General features: G+C 39.6%; 1 protein-coding gene across 5 annotated transcripts in view; it reads right to left on the reverse strand.

The window, feature by feature from the left end:
• Positions 1-25686, reverse strand: part of CREB5 (cAMP responsive element binding protein 5) — a 379577-nt gene that overhangs the window by 294541 nt on the left and 59350 nt on the right. For all 5 annotated transcript variants that reach the window (XM_072964769.1, XM_072964765.1, XM_015237286.3 and 2 more), the window contains 3 exons: positions 15866-15937; positions 10614-10707; positions 128-249 (listed from right to left, as the gene is read on the reverse strand). In XM_072964769.1, the coding sequence (XP_072820870.1) occupies positions 128-249; positions 10614-10707; positions 15866-15937 (288 nt within the window). The remainder of the gene's footprint in view (positions 1-127; positions 250-10613; positions 10708-15865; positions 15938-25686) is intronic.

Consider the following 25686-nt stretch of genomic DNA (forward strand, 5'->3'; position numbering starts at 1 on the left):
CATCACACACTTGTAAATGGATAAAATGCTGTGTTAGGACCACACTGGCACAATCTGCGGTGCCACCTAATTCCCACGCAGGTGTTAGAGGAGGCACCTGTCCAGGCGTCCGTCTGAGTGAACCTACCCGCTTGCTGCTCTCCTCCTCCTGAGCCTTCCTGAACTCATGTTCGAGGGAGCAGTCCAGCTCATTGAAGAGCCCCACTTCCTCGCAGTTCTTCAGGAATCTTGTTGGGGTCGGAGTCTGATCTGAAAACAGAGACCAAGTGATCATACATGGGATCTTTTCCTCCAAAGCCTGTGGCAAGCACGAGCTAAATTCACAAATTCCTTCCCCTCACCTTAATTACGATGCCAACTGGCCATTCATAATCTTCCAGCCCTTTCAATAAAATGATAACATGGAAGAAAATAAAACCCTAACCCCTGAAGGAGGAATAACGATGTTTAGAAAGCATATGTGAGGGCTTCCCAAACCTCCTTCAGGACAACTTCAGGAGAGGAAATCCCACCGTCAACTTTCTGGGGTCCATATTATTTGAATACACATTGCAACATGTGGAATAGCTTTTTTAACTAGAAAAAAATGATTTAGCTAAAAGAAAGTTAAAAAAAAGTCAATGTTAAGCCTGATTTTAGAGGACTGGGAGGGCTGGGAGGAAAAAAGGTTTTGCAAATTTGTGTATCAAACAGAAAAGGAAAAACAAGCATTTGATTTGTTTTTCTTAATGGAGAATAAAAATTGAACAAGTCTTTCATTTTGAGAGTCACAGAAGGATGATGAGAGGTTCCAAGTCAAACACATTCAGCTTCCATCCCTTAAATATATAATTATTAATTTAATTTTCCTTTGCTATAGCCAAAAGAATGTTCTGAGAATACTCTTTAAAAGGAATAGAATTTCTTTCATATTCTTGACGATCTGGAGAGCTTACTACTTAGAAAACTGGAGGATCTGAAGCCACTATTTGTGGCTTAATATTTATGCAGCATTTGCAGTTTATAAAATACTTTCATACACATTCTCCAGAATCTAGTTCTCACAAGATCCTATATGGTAAGCAGGGTAGAATTACATCTTCGTCATTAGTAAAGACAGTCATCTTCCCTGGTAAAGGTGTACTTAAGTGGACATGAATAAAAGTGGGTAAACCGCCCTTTTCTCAGAAACAGATTAATTTAAAAAACAAACAAAAACGGAGAGGACCACTTCCCAGTAAGGAAGTCTGGCCATGCTAATTATTTTGCAAGTAAAGAAAACTGAAGCTCTGAGTGATGATGGGTCTTGTTCAAGGTCTCCCAGGTACATGTGGCAACACCAGGATTAGAGCCAAAGGCTCGATGCTATTTCCACGGTGGACGTGCATTATTGCCACTGGAGCCTGCGGCACACACTGCTAGATGGATGACGGCCCTTGTCCAGAGTGACCTACACTCTGTCTGAAATCTCTGCACAGTCCTCTAAGCCATCACCACCAATCAACTGCAGAGGGCCCTCAGGTTGAAATGAATTTGCTGTTTCAGCACTCTCTTTATAAATGCCTATATGACAAGAAACTAGAATCCTATTTATTTTTCTAAGTCATAAGGAGAGTAGTTAATCCCAGTAAATTATCCATTGAGATTCAAAGACTATTTTAATATCCATGAAGCTGAAAATGACTTACTGTCCCCATTTAATCAGCCCTTCCAAGGCGATGCCTCTTGATACCCTATGGGTGCAGGGCTTTCCTACCTGTTACGCACCCAAATGGTTGATTTGGAGTCTAATGCCACAAAACACCGATCAGCATTCTTCCCTATTCCTAGCCTGATCTCCAAGATACTGAGCTCTCTTTGCAGTACGAAGAGAGCCTACCACAGATGATCATAAAGTGGACATCACAGATAAAAGATATGCAAAGAATTGGGTTTTACTGAAAGTGGTTTTATTAGAACATTAATTAATTTACTGAGATCTACATATATGCCTATGTATCCAATATATACCTATAACAGTTAAAAATACCACACAGTGTTGTTTGGTATAAAATATAAAATTAGTATTTATGCAGCATTTTGCAGTTTACAATTTACAAACATTTTCACCCACATCGTCTAGAATAGGATCTCACAAGTGGAGAAATAAGTTCAGTACTTTGCACAAGGTCATACAATTTGTAACCATCTTATCACTTAAGTCCTCTCTTACCTTCAGAAATAATCCCTTCTCAATCTAAATCCCATGTCTCTGGGGTACGCGTAAAAGATGACATTGGCAACCCAGAAATCTAGATTTGAAAATTGTGTGATTTGGGAGAAATTACCTACATTCTCTGGACTGCATGTTCATTATCTTTCAAATAAATTTCTACAGTTACATGATTCTGTGAATCCTAAAATCACCATCATAACAAAGTTCACTTCAAAAGTCACTGTTAATAGGTCAAAGAAACATATGACCACATAAAGGACAGTTGAATGGGAGCACCAGTAACAGCTGGTTAGACACCAGAAAGTAAGCCAGAGGTAATAGCCAGATATATAGATAAAGGAGTTTTATGAACAGAAGGTGTAAATAGACCAGACCTGAGAGTGGAAATAAAAGGGGTGTGTGTGTGTGTGCACCCATGAGTGCACCTGTGTATACATTCTTCCATTTGTTGGGTGCTTATTCCATGCCAGGCGTGGTGCTAAGTGCCTTGTATGCATCACCTCTTTAATTTTCACACAAACCACATTAGGTAAAAATTATTTTCTCCATTTTACTTATGAGGAAACTAAAACTCGCCTTGGACCACCATTTAGAAATTGAGTCACATAATTTTATTAGTAATTGACAATCCTAACATTCTTCAATTCTTCTGAAATATCTTGGAATCATTTATATCCCTCACACAACAGAACTACTATTACAATCTTACAGACTCTTCACTACATTGCAGGAACATTTCTGCGACTAAAAAAACCCTGAGAACACACCATATAACAGAACTGAAATATTAGACCACTTGTCATCAATGGGAACTTGGTTTGCCAGGTTTTAATTTTCCTTTTATTCCTTTATGCTTCTTTGTTGGAGATTTACAAGTTGAGAGCCTTGGTTCCGGATAGAGAGAACGGTAATCCTAGAGGCTCCGTAAGACTCCTGAACTTTGAGACAAGTTCATGAGATGGTCCATGAAATTGAATTCAGGTTGGCATTTGGGGGCCCAAGCCCCAAGCAAAGTTGAGAGATGGTTTCTGTCTCCTCTAAAGCAAAATCATTCCCAGATACCAGCATTCGCCCCCGTCCATCAGCAAGGAGGCTGGAGGAGCATGGCACGAGGAGAGTCGCGGCACCAACCAGCATGATGAGCCTCTCTGAGCACTAGGGAAACAGAGCTACGGAACAAGGGGAGCCATGGGCAGTAAAGACAGCTAGTTCCCTCCCGTCCCCAGAGCAGAAGACCCAGAAGAAGGGTCCCAGAGTTGTTACTAAATGTGACTTTCTTTTCTGCATGATAGAGTGAGGGGAAAGCAAACAGTTATCTATATCCACATTTGGAATATATAAGGCATGCTGTTCCTAATATTTAATTCATTTTCATCTTGTGAATGAGCTATTCTTTCCAGTTACAACAGGAACCAGAAAATGGGGCTTAACTTTTGTTTTAACATTTATTAGAATTAATACAGGGTCTCTAGTCATCTTTGATCCCACATGGTACCAGTTCCCAATAAGCCAGGAAATGTGCAAATCTTCAAAAGGGGGACAGCTAAATCTATCCGCAGCTTAAATAAAAAGAGGCAGGGTTTCTCGGGCACATGAATGCCTTGTCAAATAACTGTTTCAGCTGAAATTAGAGCTGAAGTAAGTGGGTGATATCCCTGGCCATAAATTAAAATTCTTGTAAACTACACTTTACTTAGAACAAGAGCATGCTTCGGTTAGCTATGGCAGCAGCAATTTCTAAGTCCTGAATAATAGTGGCCGATGCTCTGCTCGTGGATAATATCTAAGGTGTGTTCAGTAGTGACAGGCCACACTCCAGGGACTTACAGGAACTGATTCCAATGGGAACTCAGAGCTGAGATGATGATTTAAGGACTTCTGCTCCCCTTTCTATCAGTGCTTCCACTCCAGTGAGGGTCATCTGAATGAGAGAAGGAGATAACCTCAACTCTCAAATTAAACTAAAAGTTGATAGCTTTCTGCTGCAACATATTTTGTTGTTATTATTTTCATAAATCAGCTGCAGAAACACCTGCACATTACGTTCTCACAGAGAGTCTGCAAAGAGCACACCAGGTTCCCAGGAGATGCAGACACCTGGGGCCAGTGTAAGTAAGCAGTCTTACCCCCTCTCCTACTCCTGTCTCATGTCTTGGGGATGTCTTTAGCAATCAGTCGAGAAAGATTTGCACCAAAAGGGATAAAATATCCTTTGTAAAGTTTGTCATATTTCAATATCTGGTTCACTTCCTGGAGTGGTGAGTCTGTTTCTTGAAAACAGGAGCACCTTTTCATAGAATCATTGCCTCTGTAAATAGCTATGTAGAGGACATTTGTGGTGCAGAGGCCCTACTTGTGCATCTGTCCGGAGGAGGGCCACAAACTCGGCATTCTCAGTTAGGATTTCACCCATCACTTATAGGACAGGAAATCCTGCATCACATTACATCTGGGAAGGACCACAAGTACATGGCTAGAACTATTAGGGAAAAAAAGCAACTCACTAAGTTTTCCAATCCATCCATCGTCTGCCTAACATCAAGTGCTTCAGCTCCAGCAAGTACGGTTTTCCAAAGCCTAACTGACAAGCACAAAGCTAAAGCATGAAACCTGACTCTTCTTTTAAAAAGTGTTTAGTCTGCTCTACATTTAATAGTAGGTTGCTACCTTATTCGGTTTCAGAGCTGCGTTTGAGTTATATGTTTGTCTATGTTTCATTTTCCTCAATGATAAAAAAGGCAAGGTGACAAGTCATCAACTGAAAAAAAAAGGGGGGAAAGCAGAGTTTCCTTCATACACAAGAGGAGAAATCTGTAAATCCCCTAAGCAAAAAGTTTGTTTCCTACTGGTCTGCTATTCTCAACTATGGTATTACTAAAGGACTATATGAAGTAATTTTACATCACTTTATATTAAATTGGTGGTTAGTAATACCATAAAAGCTTCACTAACTCAGACCAGTTATAAGAAAAATCAGTTTGAATTAGTGATTATTCTAACTATAGGGTATTTTTTTTAAAGGCAATGCATTTTTATTATTTGTGTGACTCAGTTTCAGCCAACAAAATGTAACTGAATGGAATTCCTCAAGAGTGCTGCTCAATTCAATAGAGAAAAGTATTAGTCTGTTTCAGTAAGAGTTGGGGTTCTCAGAAAAGGCATTTTTCTTACAGACTTTTAATATTCTTTTTATAGCCACATTTATCCCATGAATTTTTCAGCAAGTGCTTTCTTTAAAATATTCTTAGTTCCTATCTGAATTTCAATAAAGTCCTAATTAAGAGAGTTTACATTAAATGAATTTTAAAATACATAATCCTTTATAAGAGCAATAATCAGTAACAACTGATGGAATTCTAGACGGGCTTCTTTGCAACAAATGTGCCTTTTATTGAGTGTGAATATACAATAGGAGCAGTAGGGTCCTCTCAGTAACACTGACATTACTATTCCCCTGCATCTCTCCCAAGAGGCAGTGCTGCCATGGAGCAAACCAATGCAAGTCTGGTTTTTCAACAATGCAGTGGAATGCTTAGAAATTGACCCGGGCTGGGGTGATTCAGGTCAGCGAGAGGTGAGACACACTCTCACCTCTTGGATCACATGTTGGAATCCATTCATTGTCAAGGTGGAGAGCTGGTGCACCAGATACCCATGGAGAGGCTGTGAGTCAACTAAGAAATGCTTAGGTAAGGGGGTCTCTTACAACACTTGGCCCGCAGAAGACACAGATACAGATTGAAATTGTACAAATACATGTACAATGAAGACATTTTGCTTTCTCCCTGGTGAGAATTAGGTTTATAGACAGAAACTAGAAATAGGCCCACTTCTAGACCTAATCTAGTCTCTGAAGGACTATACTGTCATTTATGTTAGATGCTCTGTATCAGAGGATGATAAGGAAGATGGAACAAGGAAGCCAGTCTCTCTTGCCTGTCTTCCACGTGTCAGCTCTAGACACAGTCAGCTGCACCGCATCTGGTCCCGGGGAATCACCATTTCCAGCCCTGCCATATTCAGAAGTCAGGGAGAAAGAACCCCTGAGCCTGCAGTGCTGAACATCAGGTCTTGGCTAAAATGCCACTCATGCACAAGAGGCCTTTCCTGACCTCCCTTAGGCAGTCTGCTGGCTACCTGTGTCACATTATCATGTTTTATCTTCATTGTAGCACTTGTCCCTAACTGAAATTTTCTTGTTTATTTATCAGGGGGTTTTTGTTTTGTTTTGTTTTTTTGTCTATTATCTTTCTTCCTCCCCACCCCCAAAAGAGTGTACTCAGTTCCATGGAAGAGAGACCTTATCTGTCTGGTTCAATGCCATAGCCCCAGCACCCAGCACAATAGGATCCTTGCAGGCACTCATTAATGTTTGTTGAATAAATGAATAAATGTTGGTGGAGAGGAAACTTCAGACCTTCTTCTCACACCTCAGCTGGTGCCTGTCCCAACTTCTCTCCAAGCGCAGCCCAGTTGCTCACAGCATTAATCAGGCTATGATGCCTGGTGAGGAAACTAACTAGACATTGACAGGCATGGTCCCCTGTGTCTCTTTATCAGGTTTCCCACCTAAGTATTGATCGGGTTTTATCTTTTGAAAAAGGTCCACAATGCTCTTGAATTTCATCTTTCTTTTCATGAAGCAAAATCTACCATCTTCTAGGTCAAAATTTCCACCACACTCACAACACACAACATTTACACACAGAGTTTTCATTTAGAATATTATTTGCTTATTAATGTCTTATTTGCTTAGTATTTGTTCAGTTACGAAGTTGTACTTTGACTCTTATTCTGTTTTTTTCTTATACAGAACTTGGGAACCTTGTAAATAAATGGGAGTGGGGATGTTGGACAGGGCAAGATTGGGGAATTCCTGGATACCTAGCCATAATACCATAAAATAAACCCAAACACTATTCTCTTTACCTCTCACACTGAAATTTGATCATAATTTTGTCATGTGGTAGCTGGTAATTCTGCAACCTATGTGTGGAAGTATGTTGTCCTCAGAGGATTCCCATTTCAAACTTGGCACCAAGAAACCTTTCATATGACAACTTCCCTCTCTGTGAAATTGTCTTCTATCAGATCAAGAATAGCTGAACGGAAAGATTTCTGTCCCTCATTATATCAGGACTCTAGAAATGTACCACATGGCCTAAATAAGGATGGAAGGATCAAAGTGGGAGGAGATGTAAGCCTTTGCCCTCAGAATTCACCACCATCCCCCCTAATCATGCCCCTACTAATACTGTCTTGTTAGAATGAGAGGTTTTATGTTTACTGTCTATCCACAAGAGCAGACTCCTCTTAATAAAACACCATGACTGTCACTTTTATTATCCTGCCATGTGGCATGTCAAAGATCATTTACAGTCGTTTTGAGTAGTAAATTCTACCTGGCCTAAATAAAATGGACTTTACGGCAAAGCTATAAAGTTATTTCAGATCTTACAACTCTTTAGACGTTTATCCTTGAAGAGCATGTCTGTGGTATCTTAATAACTTCCCTAACTGTAGTGTTTGCAATTAATGAAGGATGAAGTGATTTTCCAAAATTTAGGTGAGCCAGATAAGCTGAAATTAGTAATAAACATACCTACCATGCTTTATCTCCTTAATACATGTCAAACTCCAATTCATCTGAAATGAAATTTTGTGCAATTGAATATTGCTTGAAAAAAATAGCCCAGGAGGAACTTGAAGAGTTTTGCCCTGATAATGCTTGCTGATTTAAGATTTGATTTATACTATTTTTGTTTTTACTGTTACTTTATTTCAAGTTGTATGAAATCATTCATCTTCAGGAAAGGCCACAAAATAGGCTTAAGGTACCTTAAGAAATTAAATTCTAATTAACATATCTTTAATGAAAGTAGATTCTGAAGCTTTTGATAAATTCAAATCTAAATAAATCAAGATATAGACAAGTAAAACTTCAGTCATGTTTATAATCACAATCTAATAGACTAAAACTAAAATGATGTTTGGGATAAATATATATTAAAGTCTTTCCTGGAAAAAAAAATGGCAAAGCAAAAATACCTTGTAAATAGCCTGTTAACAATTCAGTGTGGACCACATTGGCAAGTGACATATAGTAGACCTTCATCCCCTAAATGCATGTAGCAGACCTCAGCCCCCTGGAGCTGGACTGGATAGCTTTGTATTCTGTTCCAGCAAGAAAATTCTACAAGACTATGAACATGCAGAGTGGGTAGCAAGTTTAAAAATTAACACTTAATTTTGTTGGGAATATGAAATGGCCTCATACCAGTTTCAATAAAGCAAAAGAAAATACGCTCTTATATTATTCATGCTCTTTTTCCTTAAATTTACTTCTCCCTTCATTTTCTTATTCCAAGTTTGCCATAATAAAAATTAGTGTGACTTTCCTCTCCACAATTTTCCACCTGGCACTGCCAATTTTTGGCAGCAACAGCCAAAAACGAGTAAGGTTCTGATAAGAACAGTTGAAAAGCTCCAAGAGCTTCAACAAAAATCTGTTTTTAGGAAATGTATAGAACGTTCACACAACTTTAGTTACTTTTTTTCTGACCTTCAGACTGGGCCTCCTTGCAGGACCAACCCAGCAGCCTGCCTGGGAGAAACTAGGCTGTTACTTGCCACTAGAGTAATACCACCCCCACATAATTATTGCTCCCTCCCACTCCCCTCCTACCAGGCAGCCTACTTTAGGGATCCTGTTTGGGAAAAATAAAGGATGCACTTACTATTTTAAATACAGGGAATTCCAAAGTCTACAGCCTTGCTACTTGCATATACATGTTCCTTGTTGAACTCTAAAGTTACACCACATGTGACTCCATAGAACAGAATAAATGATAAAAACAAAAGAACAAACCACCCTTCCTAGCCCTTCTAGGCTTTCATAATTCTTAGAAATTTGAGTTTCTGCATCTCTGTTTCTAGACTTAAGGAAAGACAATACTGCTTGTTCAATGAAAACAAACTGGCTGGGGGAGAGGGGCAGAGGAAGAGAAGAGGCTGCCTTTGAACTCAAGAGTCTTCCAAACTACAGTACATCTGCACTATTAACAAGTCCCTGGCAGGATCATTAAGATGTGCCGAACTGACGGTTCTGCCCTCGGAAGTATTTGATGGTGTATATAAACTGAGGAAGCCTGACAGCGAAGTAGCTGGTGTGAGTCTGAGGGATAGGACGGCAGGTTTGAGGGCCCTATTTTGCCCTGCTGGTGAGCTTGGGAAAACTGCTCCCTCCCTCATGCCCCTTCACCTCTATCAGTGAAATGGGAGTTGTAATAATAGCCTGTCCGACAAAACTCTTGCAGGATTTGCTAATAATGGTGATAATAAAATACTTGTAAAATTTAAGTGCCATAGAAATGCTCAATTATACGAGCCAGTTTTGCCTGGGCAGTCAGTTTCTCTTCTGACGTCATTTAAAACATGTTCTTGGGCGTTATAATCTCTTTCATGATACCAGGGAGACAGCAGATTGAGTGAAATATTTCTAGCCTAAGAAGGGCAACAGGAAAAATTACCCTGCTAGGGTTTATGCAACACTTTCATTCACATTCTTTCACTGAATCACGATAAGCTTGTGAAATAGACTGGGCAAATAAAATCATTCTCATTTTATGGAAAAAGAAATGGAAGCCCAGAAGCGTTCAATCACTTGCTCAAAGTCATCTGGCCAGGCAGGCTAGAGTTCAAGTTTCCTCTCTCCTTGCACTCTTTCTAATTTACCACACTGCCTCTCAAAATGAGAAGGAATGGCATTTAATTGATGGATTATTGTTATTCTTTATTTCTGCTCACATTTGCTGAGCACTTGCTATATGTCCACACATTATCTCATTTAATCTCACAATTATGAAGCAGGTACTGTTTCTTAAGGAAATCTTCACTGACCACCTCAGTCCAAAAAGAGAGCTCCTTCTACTAAAGTCACACAGCATTTTTCCTTACAATGCTCATCTGATATATATCACGGACAGTCCTTTATTTTAGCTAAGTTTTCACACACACACTACACAGTGATGTCCTCAGGAACAGGAATCATATCAATCTTGGAGCCTCCATGGTACTCAGAACCGTGCAGTGTGCGTTACAGATGCTCAATGAGTATTTGTTGCTTGAGTAATCACAGGTATATGATTTTTAAAAAATACTTATATGGAGCCAAGTTTCAGAGTAATAAATATTTCACATTCCAGAAAATGAGAAGTCATAGCTCTCCAATTATTTGAGTGAACACTACATTAGCTGATTACATTTCTGCTTACCATTATTTTATGTCTCGGCTATACCTTAGAAATACATATTTTCAAGGCGCAGGATCTGCCAGTGGATATCAACCTATTATGCAGAACAAGGATCTCACACATGGCTGATCTGATTACCCAAAGCTCTTTGCCTGGTGGCTCCTTACCTGATAACATATTATCTGTTTTTATTGAGGGAAACTTCAAAGTCATTTCATGCTTGTGCCTATGAATCATCAGATGGTCCTCTGTTGGGAAGCGCTGTCAGATAAACAGAAAAAACGGGAGAAGGGAGAGGAGCCATTCAGTTTTGTAATACATATTTGCCATCATAGAGAAAACGATTTATTCAGCATTACAAACGTGACAGGCAAAACAAAAAATTAGTTCTGAAAAGGTGTGAAAGCATAAGTAAAATGACAAATTATTTTATGCAAGCACATACGCATTCACGTCAGACTCTGGGTAAGAATTACACGTCATGCTTAATTATTTGACATCTATCTCTACAAATGTACACCATGCCATTTGCACAGTATGTTTCTGTTTATGAAGATCTTGCACACTGATTATCTGATTTTTTATAATTATACATATGGTTTAGAGTAACATGACAAATTATTTTCAGTGTTCTATATTACACTCTGTACAGTGTAGTAAACCAACACTTTATTTTTCATTTTCACACAATGATATTACAGTTGTCAAAAATGCTGCTCCCAAATATTTTCAGCTGTCTGGCTTCCAGTCAAATGGTGGGACTGGATTTTCTGGCCCTCTTGTGATTGGATGGGGCCATGTGAGTGGTTCTGTCTATTGAGTCATGAATGGAAGTGACATGTCACCCAGATGTGAGCATCTAATTCTTGGTGTCAGACCCTCTCCCCTTTAGGATGGCAGTTCACAATATGAGAAACAGTGGCCCCTCAATCATCCTAAATCTCTGAAGTAGATTATGAAGAGCATCTCTGAATTCTGAAGAATGCTGAAGAATTCTGAAGAATGTCCTGCCACTCTATAATTGAAATGTATGGTTGGGCAACTGAAATAAGCCTCTATTATTTTAAGCCATTGAAGCTTTGGAGTAATGTCTTATTGTAGCAGATCCTAGCCTATCCTAACTCAGACTGGTATGTTTTAATAACTGAACTTAACAGAGTACCTGCTTTATCAAAGTCAAATGAAAATACAACAAAACACAACAAAATCTGCTGAATATTTCCAATCTTTGACAATCTAGAAAATCTTTCAGGGCTTCCCAGTTCTTCAGAAGAGTCATTATAAATTTCAATTACCATTGTATACAATGGTAGAAAACTTTTCTGCAAATACATGAGAATGAGGGAATTCACTGGGCTAAATTCTTTGGAGGACTCTAAAAGTAGTTCTCCAAATAAATATCACTTATTTCTTTGCCATCTGTATCATACAAATAGGAAAGCACTGCAGTTGCAAAGCAGAGCGATTATGCCAGATTTCTGAATACACAGAGGTCTGATTTATAATGACATGTGGGTTTTTACTACAGGATCATCTATTCCCTTGGTCCTCTGTAACACCCATAGAATGACTGCATCAAATATGTGACACTACCATGTGTGGCTTAGACACATAGGTTAATGCTTTTGACAGAAAGACTACGAAGTAAGAAACTTATTATAATCTTTCCTATAAAATATGTAACCAGTAAACAACATGGTAATATCCTTCATTTGCAGTCATTTTTGGAGCCATTTTTTGGGTGCCATAAAATAATAGCTTAAAATAGAATACAAATGAGAATACTTACTATATACTACTAATAATTTCCATAATACCTCATATTAACTATAATTACCTTTCAAAAGAGACAATATAGGGTATCTGTGATTTTTTTAAATTTGGTAGGAAAATAGCAGCAAATTGCATATCCAAAATGTACAGTCTGTAACAGATACAGAGCTGAGAGAGGCCACTGGAATTTAAAACATGGTTAAGGCAGAGGGCAAAGGAAGAGTGAAATTAACATTGGACTTATCAGATCAGAAAGAGCAAGAGAAGCTTGTTTCTCTTTACTTCTAGGACAAAGCTAATGGAGCCATAACAAAAACACGAAAAAACCTCTGACATATTATAGGCTGTTGCTAACAGAGCAAAGTTTCTTTCCAATGAGGGAAAAATGGGGGGAAATCCATCCATCGCTCCCAACACAGCACAAGCATTCATAATTCTTATTTACTCTCCTTTCTGATTCCCAGCCATCCTTTCTTCTCTGTGAGGTTCCCAGGCTATGGGACGTCTCTGAACTAATGATTGACTGTGGTCCCCTAACACCCCACCAGGAGACCCTTGGAATCACAGGCCAACTACTACATTCTCTCAATTCTAATACCTCTTCCATTGAAAAATGCTCATATTTTAATGACAGCTTGTCAAGAAAAAGGAACACTTTCACATTAAACAGAGACATCAAGTTTTAGATACATCTTTCCATTTAAATTTGGTGGGGGTTGAGGGAAGAGGCCTGGAATTTTACCTTAAAATTGTATGTAAATTCTCAGTTCTCATATTTGTCCAAACCTTTCCTCAGTCCACTGAGCCTTCTCAAGGAAATGATCTGCTCCTTCAGTCAAGTTCAAGGTCATTTGAAATGCACCCCTTCAACCTTTATTATCACCTCCATCTCAGAGTTGGCTTTAACTTCATAGGCTCCATTTCCATTCCCTCCTGTCTCAGAGGAGTAAGCAGCCCCCACATCTTCTTCGGGATCCTCTACACCCCATGTCTTCTGGGATTGACGCTCCAGCTCTGGTCTTGCAAGCCAGCATGCTCACTCCTCCTTGCCCTTGACTAAATCCAGCCTGGCAAGCCTTTACTCTAGAAAGAACCTCTCTAAAGCTGCTTCCTTCTCAGGCTACCATTATATCACTCTGCTTCCCGTCACTGCCTAGCACTCTTGAAAGAGCCCTCTATGCTGGCCACCTCCACTTCCTCACCACCCACTCACTCAGTAATCCCTTCCAATCAGGCCCCCGCCCTGACTCCTCTCTCATAGGTCGCCGACCAGCACCAAAGTGCCAAACCCAACAGCCTCTGCTCAGGCCTCTCGCTGTCCCAGCTCCAGTGGCGTCTGACACCAGTGACCACACGTCTGCAGCACTGCCTGATTCCAAAAAGGAGAAAAGATGGCTTATAGCAATACCTAAGACAAAGTGGGAGAGCATCACTTTGACGTATGTGGTCCCCAAAAAGGAAGGGATCCAAAAAGAAACCAGGCTAAAGCCAAAATGCAAGCCATCTGGCAGTCACTGTCAACTGGGGCCAATCCGGCCCCCAAAGGGACATTAAGCAATACCTGGAAACATTTTTGGTTTTCGCAGCTGAGAAGTGCTCCTGGGATCTAACTGGTAGCCGCTGCTAAACATCCTGTAATGCACAGGGAAGCCCCCTCCCCAACAAGGAATTATTCAGTCCCAAATGTGAGTAGTGCCAAGCTTGGGAAATTCTGCCACACAGTCCAAAGGCCTCCTCACAGTTTTCTTTTCTCTGTCTTATCCAGATGTTGGATGCGCCCAAAGACCCCTCCTCAAAAGGCTCTGCTCTACCATCATGCACAACCCAGGACTGTCCTGGAATCCTAACTCGCCATGATCCCTCTTTGGCCTCTGCTAAGTCTCATGAGGATCCCATTCCCTTAAATGCCATTCCACAGAGGAACCCCACTACTGTCCTCCCCAAGGAAAGTAAATCCCCCGATGATACCCTTCAAGGTGGCCCGTGCTCTTCCTTCATGGAAAACCACAATTAATTAATTAATTGATGATTTTATCATGTGGTTTCACACATGATGCTTAGACTAGAAGCTCTGTGAGTGCAGGGATACATGTGTTTTATGCACACATAGGCTCCCCAAAAATGTGCTGAGTGACTCAAACTGAATAAAACTTAATGTCACACTTTCACAGCCAAAGCAAAGCAAACTGCTCAAATTATTGGATCCTTTCTGGCTACTGAGACTTAAGGAAACTAAGTTTAATTTAGTTAGGTAAGTCAATTCGCTGTATTAACAATGGAGAGTCCTGGTCTGGCAGAATTTCTCCCAGTACTTCAACCTATCTGTGTTTTCCCAGTGTTTCCTATTTCAAAATGACTTCCAAAACCAGCTTGCCAGAAAATAGTTGAAATTCAAAATAATTTTCTCAACTGCTTTTCTTATTTATAGGTTGAAAGCCAGCATTCACTCAAAAGTCCCTGCAGAATCTGCCAGAACCCAAGCAAAGGACTCTGGTTTCTCAGCCGGTGGCTGATGTCACTAGAGGCACTGCAAGGCAGCACCAGCAGTAACATTTCATGTTTCCATGGCATCTTCCCTCCAGGAGGCTTCCAGAACCCTCCTCAAACTCTCTGGGGAGATACAATAAAAGGGGTCCTCAATGGATCTCACCCCTCATTGACTCCCAGACAATCGTTCCACATTCTGTTGTGAACCCCACCATGTAAACAGGCAGGAGAGTGGGGCTTGATTCCACTTGAAACTACCATGCATTTTAGAGAAGGACAGTATAACTATCCACATGTCTGTGCTCTGAGTTCTAAGCTTGTCGTGTATCCCATAAAATGAAGATCTTGGCATGACCGCGAACATGTGGGTCATTGCCCAATGATGAGAACATGGAGATCTCCAAAGGGTCAAGTGTAGAAAAAGTCACTGACAAGTTCCAAAAGGAAAATGCCAAAGTTCGATTTTAGATGATGGGTGTTTCCAGTTTCTTTCAAAGAGATGGGTTCATGTATAATAGTAGCAGCAGCAGCCGTCATAGCAACAGTAGACCTCAACTGAGCGCAGTGCACCGGTCCTACACCAAACACTCTACACACAGAGCCTCACCTCATCCTCCCGCCTAATCCACTTGGTGGGAGCCATCAGAGGCTACACAGGTTTAATCCAGCACAGCAGGCCAACTTCCTCTCTTAAAGTTTAGATAAATGGGAAAACTGTGGGTTCTAGAAGAGCTACAGGGGGTTTATTTTAATTAAAAGGGAAAACAGAACAAAATCGAATTCTGTCCCCGATGGCAAGCCATTTCACCTGTAATCCAAAGGACCAGAATTCAAGGGGCTATTGTCAAAGCAGGCACCCTCCTCCCCCTGTTTGAAATAACAATCCTGAACATCTGGTGGGCAGGATGCGGCTGGCTTACTTCCAAGGGAAAGTTATGGGTGGAAATGGCCGGCACCGATGTATTTCAGAGGCTGCGAGGGAAGTTGTTCAGACTATTCAAAGTGGAAAATGATGATGATGGTGATGATGAGGATGACAGGGAATATCTTGGTGAAGAAGGACAGTCCACCACAGACATGACTGCCAAGTGAGAGTTGCCTCCCTGTGGGAAAGTAGGTGTGATCCCTGCCGGCCAGAGCAGAGGACCCCCATACTCACCTGGGAGCAGCCTGGGGCACTGCAGACAAACGGCCTCTCCTGCTCCAAATTCATCTTGGATTCCTCATAAATCTAAAGGGTCAGGGAGAGGGAGGAAGGAAAATAGAAAGCCATGAATATCTCCTTTTACCTGACAAACATGAGAAGGGCAATGGCTCCGAGCCCCCTCGTATGCCAATTCCCAAATGAGACGAGGAAAACACTAACATGAACAGAGGTCCTGTCCTGCTGAAGGTCCTTAGGCTCCCCGCAGTCCGAGTTCCTATCACATTTTCTCGAGCACATGTCTACTGTATTTTGAAGGAAAATGCCAACAAAATGCAACCAAAAAATTTCTGTTGCAGCAGAAACTCTACCTGTGGAAATAACACCGGGTGGGTGTTATTACCAGGTAGAAGCCCACCTGTGCAAGAAGATTCCAGGGCAACTTTTGCACTAGTCCTTTGGGGTTGGCTACTTAGCACAGCAAGAGAAGGGGAAGTTACTGAGCAGTCATCAGCGTGAGGACTGACCCTGAGCATCAGGTCAGATGATTCACCCATACTCACCCCAGAGAGCTTCAGTATGAACAAGGGATGCAAGGCTGCCCTGCAGCCCCCTTAGCGAATGGCCCTGGTGGTCTTAAATTCCCTTTCATTTCAGGCATTTGATGATGTCTCAACAAAAACTATGTGAGTTGTGCAGGGGTGATGAGAAACCAGAAAATGCAAAAAGCATTACCTTAAATATTTTGTTAATTTGGTTTTACAGGCTGATTTGAAATTAAAATTAGATTAAGGCAACTGCCCCTCTGATCTAGATAAGTTATCTGGAATAAGGTAGCTTTGCAGGGAGAAACCGTATGTTATGATCTCAGACATGTGTTAAATTATAGTGTGGATTTTTCTTACGTAGGGGTTAGATTCCAAGGTAAGTTCATTAGGCAAAAATTGAGCATAATCAAAACTACCTTTGCAAATTCTTCCAAAAGCCAATAAAAGTACAGTATACATACATGACTGTGTGGGTTACTAATCTATACAGTAACATAAAATTTTTTTAAACATCGTAAGAAGTACTATACAATTGAAGTTCCACAATTTAAATAGTTCTCTAAATCATACTTTTCTTTTTGTCAGTTTTGGAATTGAATTTAAATAAGCTCAATTTTGTAATAAGTTTAAACATGTGCTGCTGTTGGGACATAGCTTTATTATAGAACTAAAACCTACTGCTTTGTCTCTGGACAAAGGAAGCCATTTGCTTCCTTAAAATCTACTTGAAGGTGATTCCAAAGGAGTTCCAAGTCGTCTTCACCCTTGAAAGAGGGAACTCTCCTTCACTCATGGAAAGGTTACCCTTCATCCAACAAAACTTATGTCACCTTGCAAAACAAAACAAAACAAAACCTCAGTTCTTCCCCCAAACACTAATAAACCCACATATATTCTTTGGGAAAAGGATGTGTACTTTCACTTCTCTGAAACACAAAGTGAGAAGACTTGCCTTGGATAACACTCTTAGTCAGATATTAAAAACAAAGCAAATTTTAATATACCAACTCTCTTCACATCACTCTCTTTCCTTATCGTAAATTTTCTCCAAGTAATGCCCTTTTTCACTCTCCATTTGGAATGACTAGTCACCTGTTAAGGCAGTAGCGTAACATAATTTTACAGCTTGCTCATATCAGGCATATTGTTTAAACTTTTTTACTCTATTATACTTAGAAGAAGCAGAAGAAAATACAAATATCTTTAGAAGCTTTCCACTCGCCCTTGTCTGAGAAAAGTCATGAGCAACTAAAATGACTTCTCATGTCTCATTATTCATTTGATTTTTTCCATCACCTATCACAGAGCCTCGCTCCTCTCCCCTGTGAATGCTGACAACTTACTTCTAAGCCTCCAAATAAAGGGTGACTGTGAAACTGAGAAAATGATTTTTTTTTGGTCTAGGTTTTTATTTGTTTATTATTTATTGAAGTATAGTTGATTTACAATGTTGTGTTAGTTTCTGGTGTGCAGCATAGTGATTCAGTTATACATATACATATTCCTTTTCATATTCTTTTTCTTTATATGTTTATTATAAGATATTGGACATAGTTCCCCATGCTATACAGTAGGATCTTATTGTTTATCTATTTTATATATAATAATTTGTATCTGCTAATCCCAAACTCCTAATTTATCCCTCCTCTACCCTCTTTCCCCTATGGTAACCATACATTTGTTTTCTATGTCTGTGAGTCTGTTTCTGTTTCATAAATCAGTTCATTTGTGTCATATTTTAGAGTCAGCCCTCAAATCATTTAGAATTCAGTTCATTATGTTCATCTGGGTCACTACTGTCATTATTTTATTTTAAAAACGAATGACTCTGTATCAATTTATTACATGCTATAGATCCCATGGACCAAACATTCTGGCAACATACGATTGGAATAAGAGTCATAAGGTAAAATGGCAGTTGCTAAAATAAAATAAGTTTAAAGTAATGAATAAGGTTGAAGTGGGTGTATATCTGTAAGTGTGTGAACCTCAGATGCTTTATTCTGAGACTCTGCTGTTCCAACATGTAGCCCTCTGTAAACAGCGCACTCTTGCTCATCCCCTTGTGTGTGGGTGTTGGAGACAGTTTTACTAAATAGTACCACTCGCCCCCAGAGGCTTCATGACTCTTATCAACTCGTGTGATCTGGTCTGATGGATTAGTCAAGAGTCATGGTCTATTTTTCTGGTCTATCATTATGGTTCTTTTCTAGCACATATTGTAATAATTATTCTCTCAAACAGACTTCTACACCAGCCCTGTGTATATTCTTTTATCATCCATCAAGTGGGGGGCAAATTACTCTGACATGATTTTAGCCAGGTTGCTCTGCATTTGGTCCTCAGAAGTTAGGCCTCATCCTCTCATTTCCCATTCAGTTGTTTCACGAGCTGGGATGGTTTCATGAACCAGGTTTTACTTGGCAGCCACCACACCCCAGGCTCCACTGCACAGAGCTGACATAGTAGGCGTTCAATAAATATTTGCGAAATGGATAATGGATTCTGAATCATCACAATAAACGATCTCAAACAGCTTGCTTTTTTTTTTTTTTCCTACTCCTAAGGCAGTGGTTCTCAAACCTTCTGGCCCACAGCCAAGTTTTCAGCAAGGCAAGAGGTTGTGCAGGCCAACAATTCCACCTGTTCCCAGTTATGAGCAGAGAAGAAATCTCACCAGATTTAATGGAAAAAAAGTCAAAGCTGCTTTTAGTGCAAAAACAACAGGCTCGTTTTCATTAAATTTCACATGTAAATGTATTAATTCATTATGAATTCAGTCTGCTAACATTTTCATAGACATTGAAATCCCTGGAGTCCAGTCTATTAACCACGTGTGGACTGTTTATGACCCCTGGAGAGAGCCTTTGAGTAACATGGAGTGACCCCATATCTTTGGTTAAATACAATAATAATTGTTTCGTGGGGGTTGGGAGGTTTGGGGGTTTTTTTAATTGAAGTGTAGCCATTTTACAATATTGTGTCAATTTCTGATGTACAGCATAACGTTTCAGTCATACATGTACATACATATATTCATTTTCATATTCTTTTTCATTATAGGTTACTACAAGATATTGAATATAGTTCCCTATGCTATACAGTATAAACTTGTCGTTTATCTATGTTATATAAAATAGTTAAGATCTTCAAATCTCAAACTCCCATTGTATCCCTTCCTCCTAATTGTGGCCAGAGCTGTATAATCATAATAAGAATTTCTTTGAAAAATAGTACTATTTTTTGGTCCTCTTTTCCAAAGTTCAGATTCGATGTTCACTTAGAACAAATGCCTCAAGAGTCTAATTTCCCTTCAAATTTTTGGAAAACAACACAAAACCCTAATAACAAACCCTAATGGTGTATAAAGTGAGTAGAGGTTTTTCATAGCTGACAAGGAGATGACAGGCTTGATTTACAATTCAGACCCTAAACTGCCACTGGATTCCTCTGGCCTTGCAGTGAGCAAGAATCTCTTTCATTGTTCAGCGTTTGACCCCACAAATTCCTCCTGGTCTAAAATGGGAAATCTTCCACGATGCCTGACGCAATCCATTCAAACGCTTTGCCAGGCATTTAGGGATATACTTGGAATTACCATTTCATGAAGGGCAAACATTGCAAGAAAACAAATGTTAGCAAAAAAACTTGGATAGTCTACACAAAATACTGTAAGTATGTATTTTAAACTTAATAGTAACAACTGAGTCCAAAGGAAAAAAAAATCCTACATCATCTGTTTTGCTGTATGTAATCGGCCAAGAGTGATGCTTCGTCGTCTAAATCACAGTAAGTCATTACTGACTCTTAGTTAACAGCAAACTCCAATTTCAGTGGGCTGGCCCAAGTTTCCCCCGATAACAGCAGATAGATTTATACAGTGATGTGGGATTTGGAATAGTAGGGCACTAAAAATGTTGTTTTAATCTGAAAATCTCGCATGCACTTTTATCGCCACCAAAAGTTCTGGGAACTTCAAAGCTACAAACTGAAATTGTAAGTACAAATGAGCACTAGTATTAATACTGGTATGTTTACATTGGCTCTGGTATTGTTAACCTGGACATGAATGTATTACAGATCTGAAAGGGGGGCCTGCATTTTAATAGTGATGTTAACACCCTCTGTCAGCCTTCATTGCCCCACGATGAGCGTGGAATGAGCCTCTTGGCAGGACTCATATAAAGCAGATCTCTCTCTCCTGTTGTACTTACTAGATCGCTGAAAAGGTTCTGGAGAAGGAGACGGGTCCTTCCTATAGGGCCAAGGTTAGCTGACAAACATCTTGAGTTAGTCACACTGTGTGAGAGTCCAGGTCAGTCTTACTTGGTTTCTGGGAACCAAGGTTGTTTATTAACTAAATTAGTTAAGGGCAGAGCCAATTTGTACTTTGTGTAAAGCAAATATTTCTCTCAATATATGTGTCAGAAAGGCAAACAGCCACACACAATTATAACCCAACACAAATTCACCAAAACACACACTAAATTATTTTATTCCAAGATGCTTGATTCTACTTTGAAAGCCAGGATCCAGGATGGGTCTCCCAACACATGGGTAGCTATTGGAAAGGAATTATATATACTCGATTTGAGGGTAAGTAAGACTTTATTTTGAAGGATACAGTACTTTTCACTATTTTATTTGCTCATCTGTAAAACAGGGCCATTTTAGTAAAACATTGTAAAATAGGATCATTTAAAGAGACATTATTTGAAACAATACTTAATTTTTAAATTATTTATAAATTATTTACTAGTAATTATTTTAATATCATAACTTCAAATAGAAAAATAAACACCCTTGAATCTCAGTCCAAGAAAATCAATTACTTTGTGGTCTTAGAGTCCCTCTCTGCATCTGTGTGTGTCTCTCTTTGTTTTCCTGTGTGTATTTTTCTCTCTCTAAAGCTCTAAGTCTTTCTTCGAGATATGCAGATACCAACTACTATATATAAAATAGACAAACAACAAGGTACTACTGTAAAGCATAGGGAACTATATTCAGTATCTTACAGTAACTCATAATGAAAAAGAATATGAAAACAACTACATGTATTTATATGTATGACTGAACTATTATGCTGTACACCAGAAATTGATGCAACATTGTAAACTGATGATACTTCAATAAGAAAATAAAATGAAATAAAATAATAAATAAAAATAAACCACAAAAAAGTAAATAAATAAGTAAAACTCCGTGTCTCTCTGTATGTCTGTTTCTGTCTTTGTCTTGTTATGCATGTCTTTTTCTGTCTCTCTCTGTCTGTCTGTCTGTCTGTCTCTCATTCACACACACTCATTTTATCAGATGTGTTCTGACTAGCTTTACTGGTAAAAAGATCTAGTAGGCTTGTTTCCTGTTTCAGTGTTATTCTTGAAGTAGGCTGCAGCTAGAATCTGAATTTCATTGGGCTATTATTATTTGCAGCTGTGTGACCTTTTTAACCCTGCTTTTAAAGTGACATTTCAGCCCTCAAGCTTGAAACGCCTTAAATGCTGCAAAGTCTTCAAACCAGAGATTTATACAGGGAACAAGACCAAGAGTGGGGCTATCCCTTCTAAGTGAAAATTTCAGCAGGACCTGGTGAGAATGGGGTCTGTTACTGGGCAGTTTACCGCCAGAACTCTTCCCCGGAAGTCCTCCACTTTACACGTACCACTTGCAGTTAAGTATCACCATTCGCTTCAAACCAGAGTATCTATGTTCTTAAAAGATGTTCACCACCCACTGGTGTCCTAAAAGTTCAGAGTCTCACAGCCTGAATCAGAAACCTCTTTGGGACGGTTTCACACACTGCATCACACTTGAGGGGCTGTCCAAAGTTCCCTTCGAACCAGGCCTGTGGTGCCCAGGAAGAAGGATTTCCAAACAGCTTTTGTCTCCAGAAACTCCCCGGGCCTTACTTCCCAGCCCTCGCAGAAGAGAGCACCAGGGGCTCACATCCTCTCCTGTACTTTACCGGAGGTTTGTGGTTTTATTTATGTGGCGTTTATACTGTGTATGAAAAAACATTCCAGTGGGATTGGGTTTTCATATGTTAGATTCCTCTTTCTTTTCTTTCTTTCTTTCTTTTATCTTTTTCTTTTTTTTTTTTTTAAGTTTTCCATACGTTTCTTTGGATATGAGGCCTCTATTCAAAGTTTCTGGCTAATTTCTACTTATGTTTCACACAATCCTGTCTCACAGCTTTCCTACTGACAGGTTCAGTAGTTCAGAAAACCACTTGTTAAGTAACAGCGTTGGGCATTAGAGGCACAGTGCACTAGCCTCTTCAGCGTGTGTCTGTGCCCTAGGCCGTATTCTGAGGTCCGAGTTCCTCTCCCCACTCCCACTTTGCACAATACATTTTTTGCAGGACACACCCCATTTCTCTGAAAAGTTTATTTGACATGCATGTGGTTAGCAAAACACGAGCATAGAGATTCTCAGGTTTTTGAAGGAAATACTGAATGTAACCAAATCACTTGGCTTGTTTCTAGTGGGATTGAACCCAACCTCAAAAGACAAGCTGAAAGGCAAACCCTTCCTTTTTACCTACTCCCAATATGAACAAACTGAAGAGAAAAGAAAAAAACAAAACTAGAATGAGAAGTGATCAGGGGTTCATTTGACCTCATCATCTTTACCTTTCCAAAAGGTCTCCCATTGCAATTTAAAATAGTTGCCCCGTGAAACACTGAGAGGAAAAACTACGATAGCAAAGAAATTAAATGCAAAGCTGGGTATATCCTTCATTCTTGTCAAAAGCAGCTTGCCTTTAGAAATTTAGGAAAAAGTTAGCAATAGAAAAGTCCCTTCTTTTCCTTTTCTGCTAGATTATAGTAAAATGTAACTTTAAAGTTGTAACACGTTTCCAAGTAGGGCTACTCTGCCTCTGGATAATTTTTAAGAACTTTTGAGTGCATCTGGTTTTTAAACTGTTTTCATGTTAAATGAATATTTTTAAATAATCTGAAAAATCACAACTTTCTAGTTGTGGTTCTCTTTTCACACATTCAAATGATTTTTACTGGGTAGAACTGTTTTCTTTGCACTTTATGTAAGTAAACTTGCATCTCCAGCAACAATGTATGTTTGATTCATCTAATGTATGGGCTGAAGTAATCTGTAACGAAACATCTGAGAAGTTTCCTTCTTGGGCATGAATCAGAGCTACAAAATGTGAGAGCATGAAACACAGTGGTGATCACGCCAGACCTCTCTGCTCTCTGCGAGGCCCGGTAAAAGGCTATTTCATTTTAGTATTAAATCTTGTGATTATCATTACTGACTTACCAATACAAGACATTTGAGAATAATCGTACCAAACTGGGTGCTTTTTCCCCTTGATTCCAGAAGAAAATCAGGCATTCCCAAGTTCTATCTAAAGTAGCCAGCAGTTGTGTTCAGAGCCTGCTCCATCTCACCGTGTCAGTTGAATACAAGGTAAAAATACACTCGAAGACTTGATTCGGATTCCTACCACACTGTGCTTCAAATGTCAAGCATGTGAACATCTGACAGTACTAGCAGGTCACTTAAAGGCCATGGTAAAGCAAAAAAATCTCATGTCATCTGAAGATTCTGTCATCATTCTAATAAAGTTCACTTTCTAAACACTAGTGAAAGGCATATTTACAACTGCCTTTCTAGAGAAGGCATCGTTTCCTTGCATGGCCAGTAAGGGGATTTGGAAATATGTGAAACTAATTTTTAGTTGCCACTGTTACTGGGGGTCACCGCTGTCATTTAATAGGTGGAGTCAGGAATATGAAATATTCTGTGGTGTGCAAAACGGGCAGCCGTGTGCAACAGTGAAGTTTCCCGACCCAACAGCCAACAGTGAAGATTTTGCAAGAGTAATAATAGTGTGAGTCCCTCTGTCCCCTGGTTTAGAGGTAAAAAGCAGATAAGAGTAAGAAAATAGTAAGAGTGAGACAATAAAAATAAAGTCAGCATACAGCAGAGGAAATGAAAATAAGAGACTAAACCCGTACCCACCTCTTTAATACTTTTCAAACAGCAGAAAAACGCAGGCAAAGTTAAGCTTAGGATGAGGCTAGACTCAATGCCAATAAAAACTTTATGAATATTCAAAAAAGTATGTGAAATTATCATTCCCTCTCCGTGTGAAGGAGGGCTGGGGACTCTTGCCAAAATTTAACTAAGCACACGCATACACTTTCAGGTTCAATCCGAAGGGGAGACAGATGAGTAAGCTAGATTTTTTAAGTGAGTTACCTTGTGTGGCTACCTTCAGCCCCCATGCTCCAGTTCGTTTACCACACCATTCTAAGCAGCACTCACTCAAGAGGAGCAGGAGACAGCACTGGCCCGGGGAGGAAATGACTCTTCCCAGATGCCCTTTCACGCCTGATAACTGCCTTGTTTATTTTATTTTATTGCTGAATATAGCTCCATCAAAAGACCATGTTTTGTTTTGGTTTGCTTTTCTTTTCTTTTCTTTTTAAAATTTAAGTAGAGAATGTCACAAGCTTCTAAATTGTTTTAATGTTACTGGTACCATCAGCTCATAGAATATTTATTAGGGGATCACTGGCCTCCCAACCAACTTCAAAGCTTATTAATAGGCCAAAAACTTATAAATAGGGATATTTATACATGCACACAAATACATACATATACACACATGCACAAATATATACATACATAAATACACGCATATATACATTTGATTTTTCTTGTTTGGCTTAAGTTTTCTTATTGATAAGTTGGGGGGTGTATATATTTTCTTTTCACACATACACTACAGAGATTATTTCATCCCCATAAACTAGCTCAAGCCTCAAAACCAATGCCTAGTCCTAAATGTAACCCAGAGGAGGCTACTGAGCTCACAAGGAGGCAGGATAAAAAAATCCGGTCTGCCTCGCAGCACAAGTTCACCACAGTCAAGGATCATTAAACTTGTATTTTAAAAGTGCAGAAATCAGATGTATTTCTGAGAATCACTAAGTCGTTTCCGCAGACTAGAAAAGTCCTTAATGTCTTTCTCAACCTCCTATTAAACAAAAGAGTCACTCACTAAAGCCGATAAACCCACTGAAACACCCTGGAAAAAAAAGGGACATGGAAAGAAAAGGCCTTTTCCTTGAATCACCACCCACGAGAGGTTACACCGTACCAGACTCCAATTCATCAAAAGGTCCAAGCCATTAACAAACAAACGAGGGGCCGGCTCCTTCTATCCCCAGGGCTCGCTCGGCCCCCAGACAACAGCTCCATTTTTCAGTCAACACTCCAAATCAGCACGGAAAGGGAAAGGACTTTTTTTAATGCCCC

Source organism: Vicugna pacos, chromosome 7, assembly GCF_048564905.1.
Source record: "Vicugna pacos chromosome 7, VicPac4, whole genome shotgun sequence".
Taxonomy (NCBI): Eukaryota; Metazoa; Chordata; class Mammalia; order Artiodactyla; family Camelidae; genus Vicugna; species Vicugna pacos.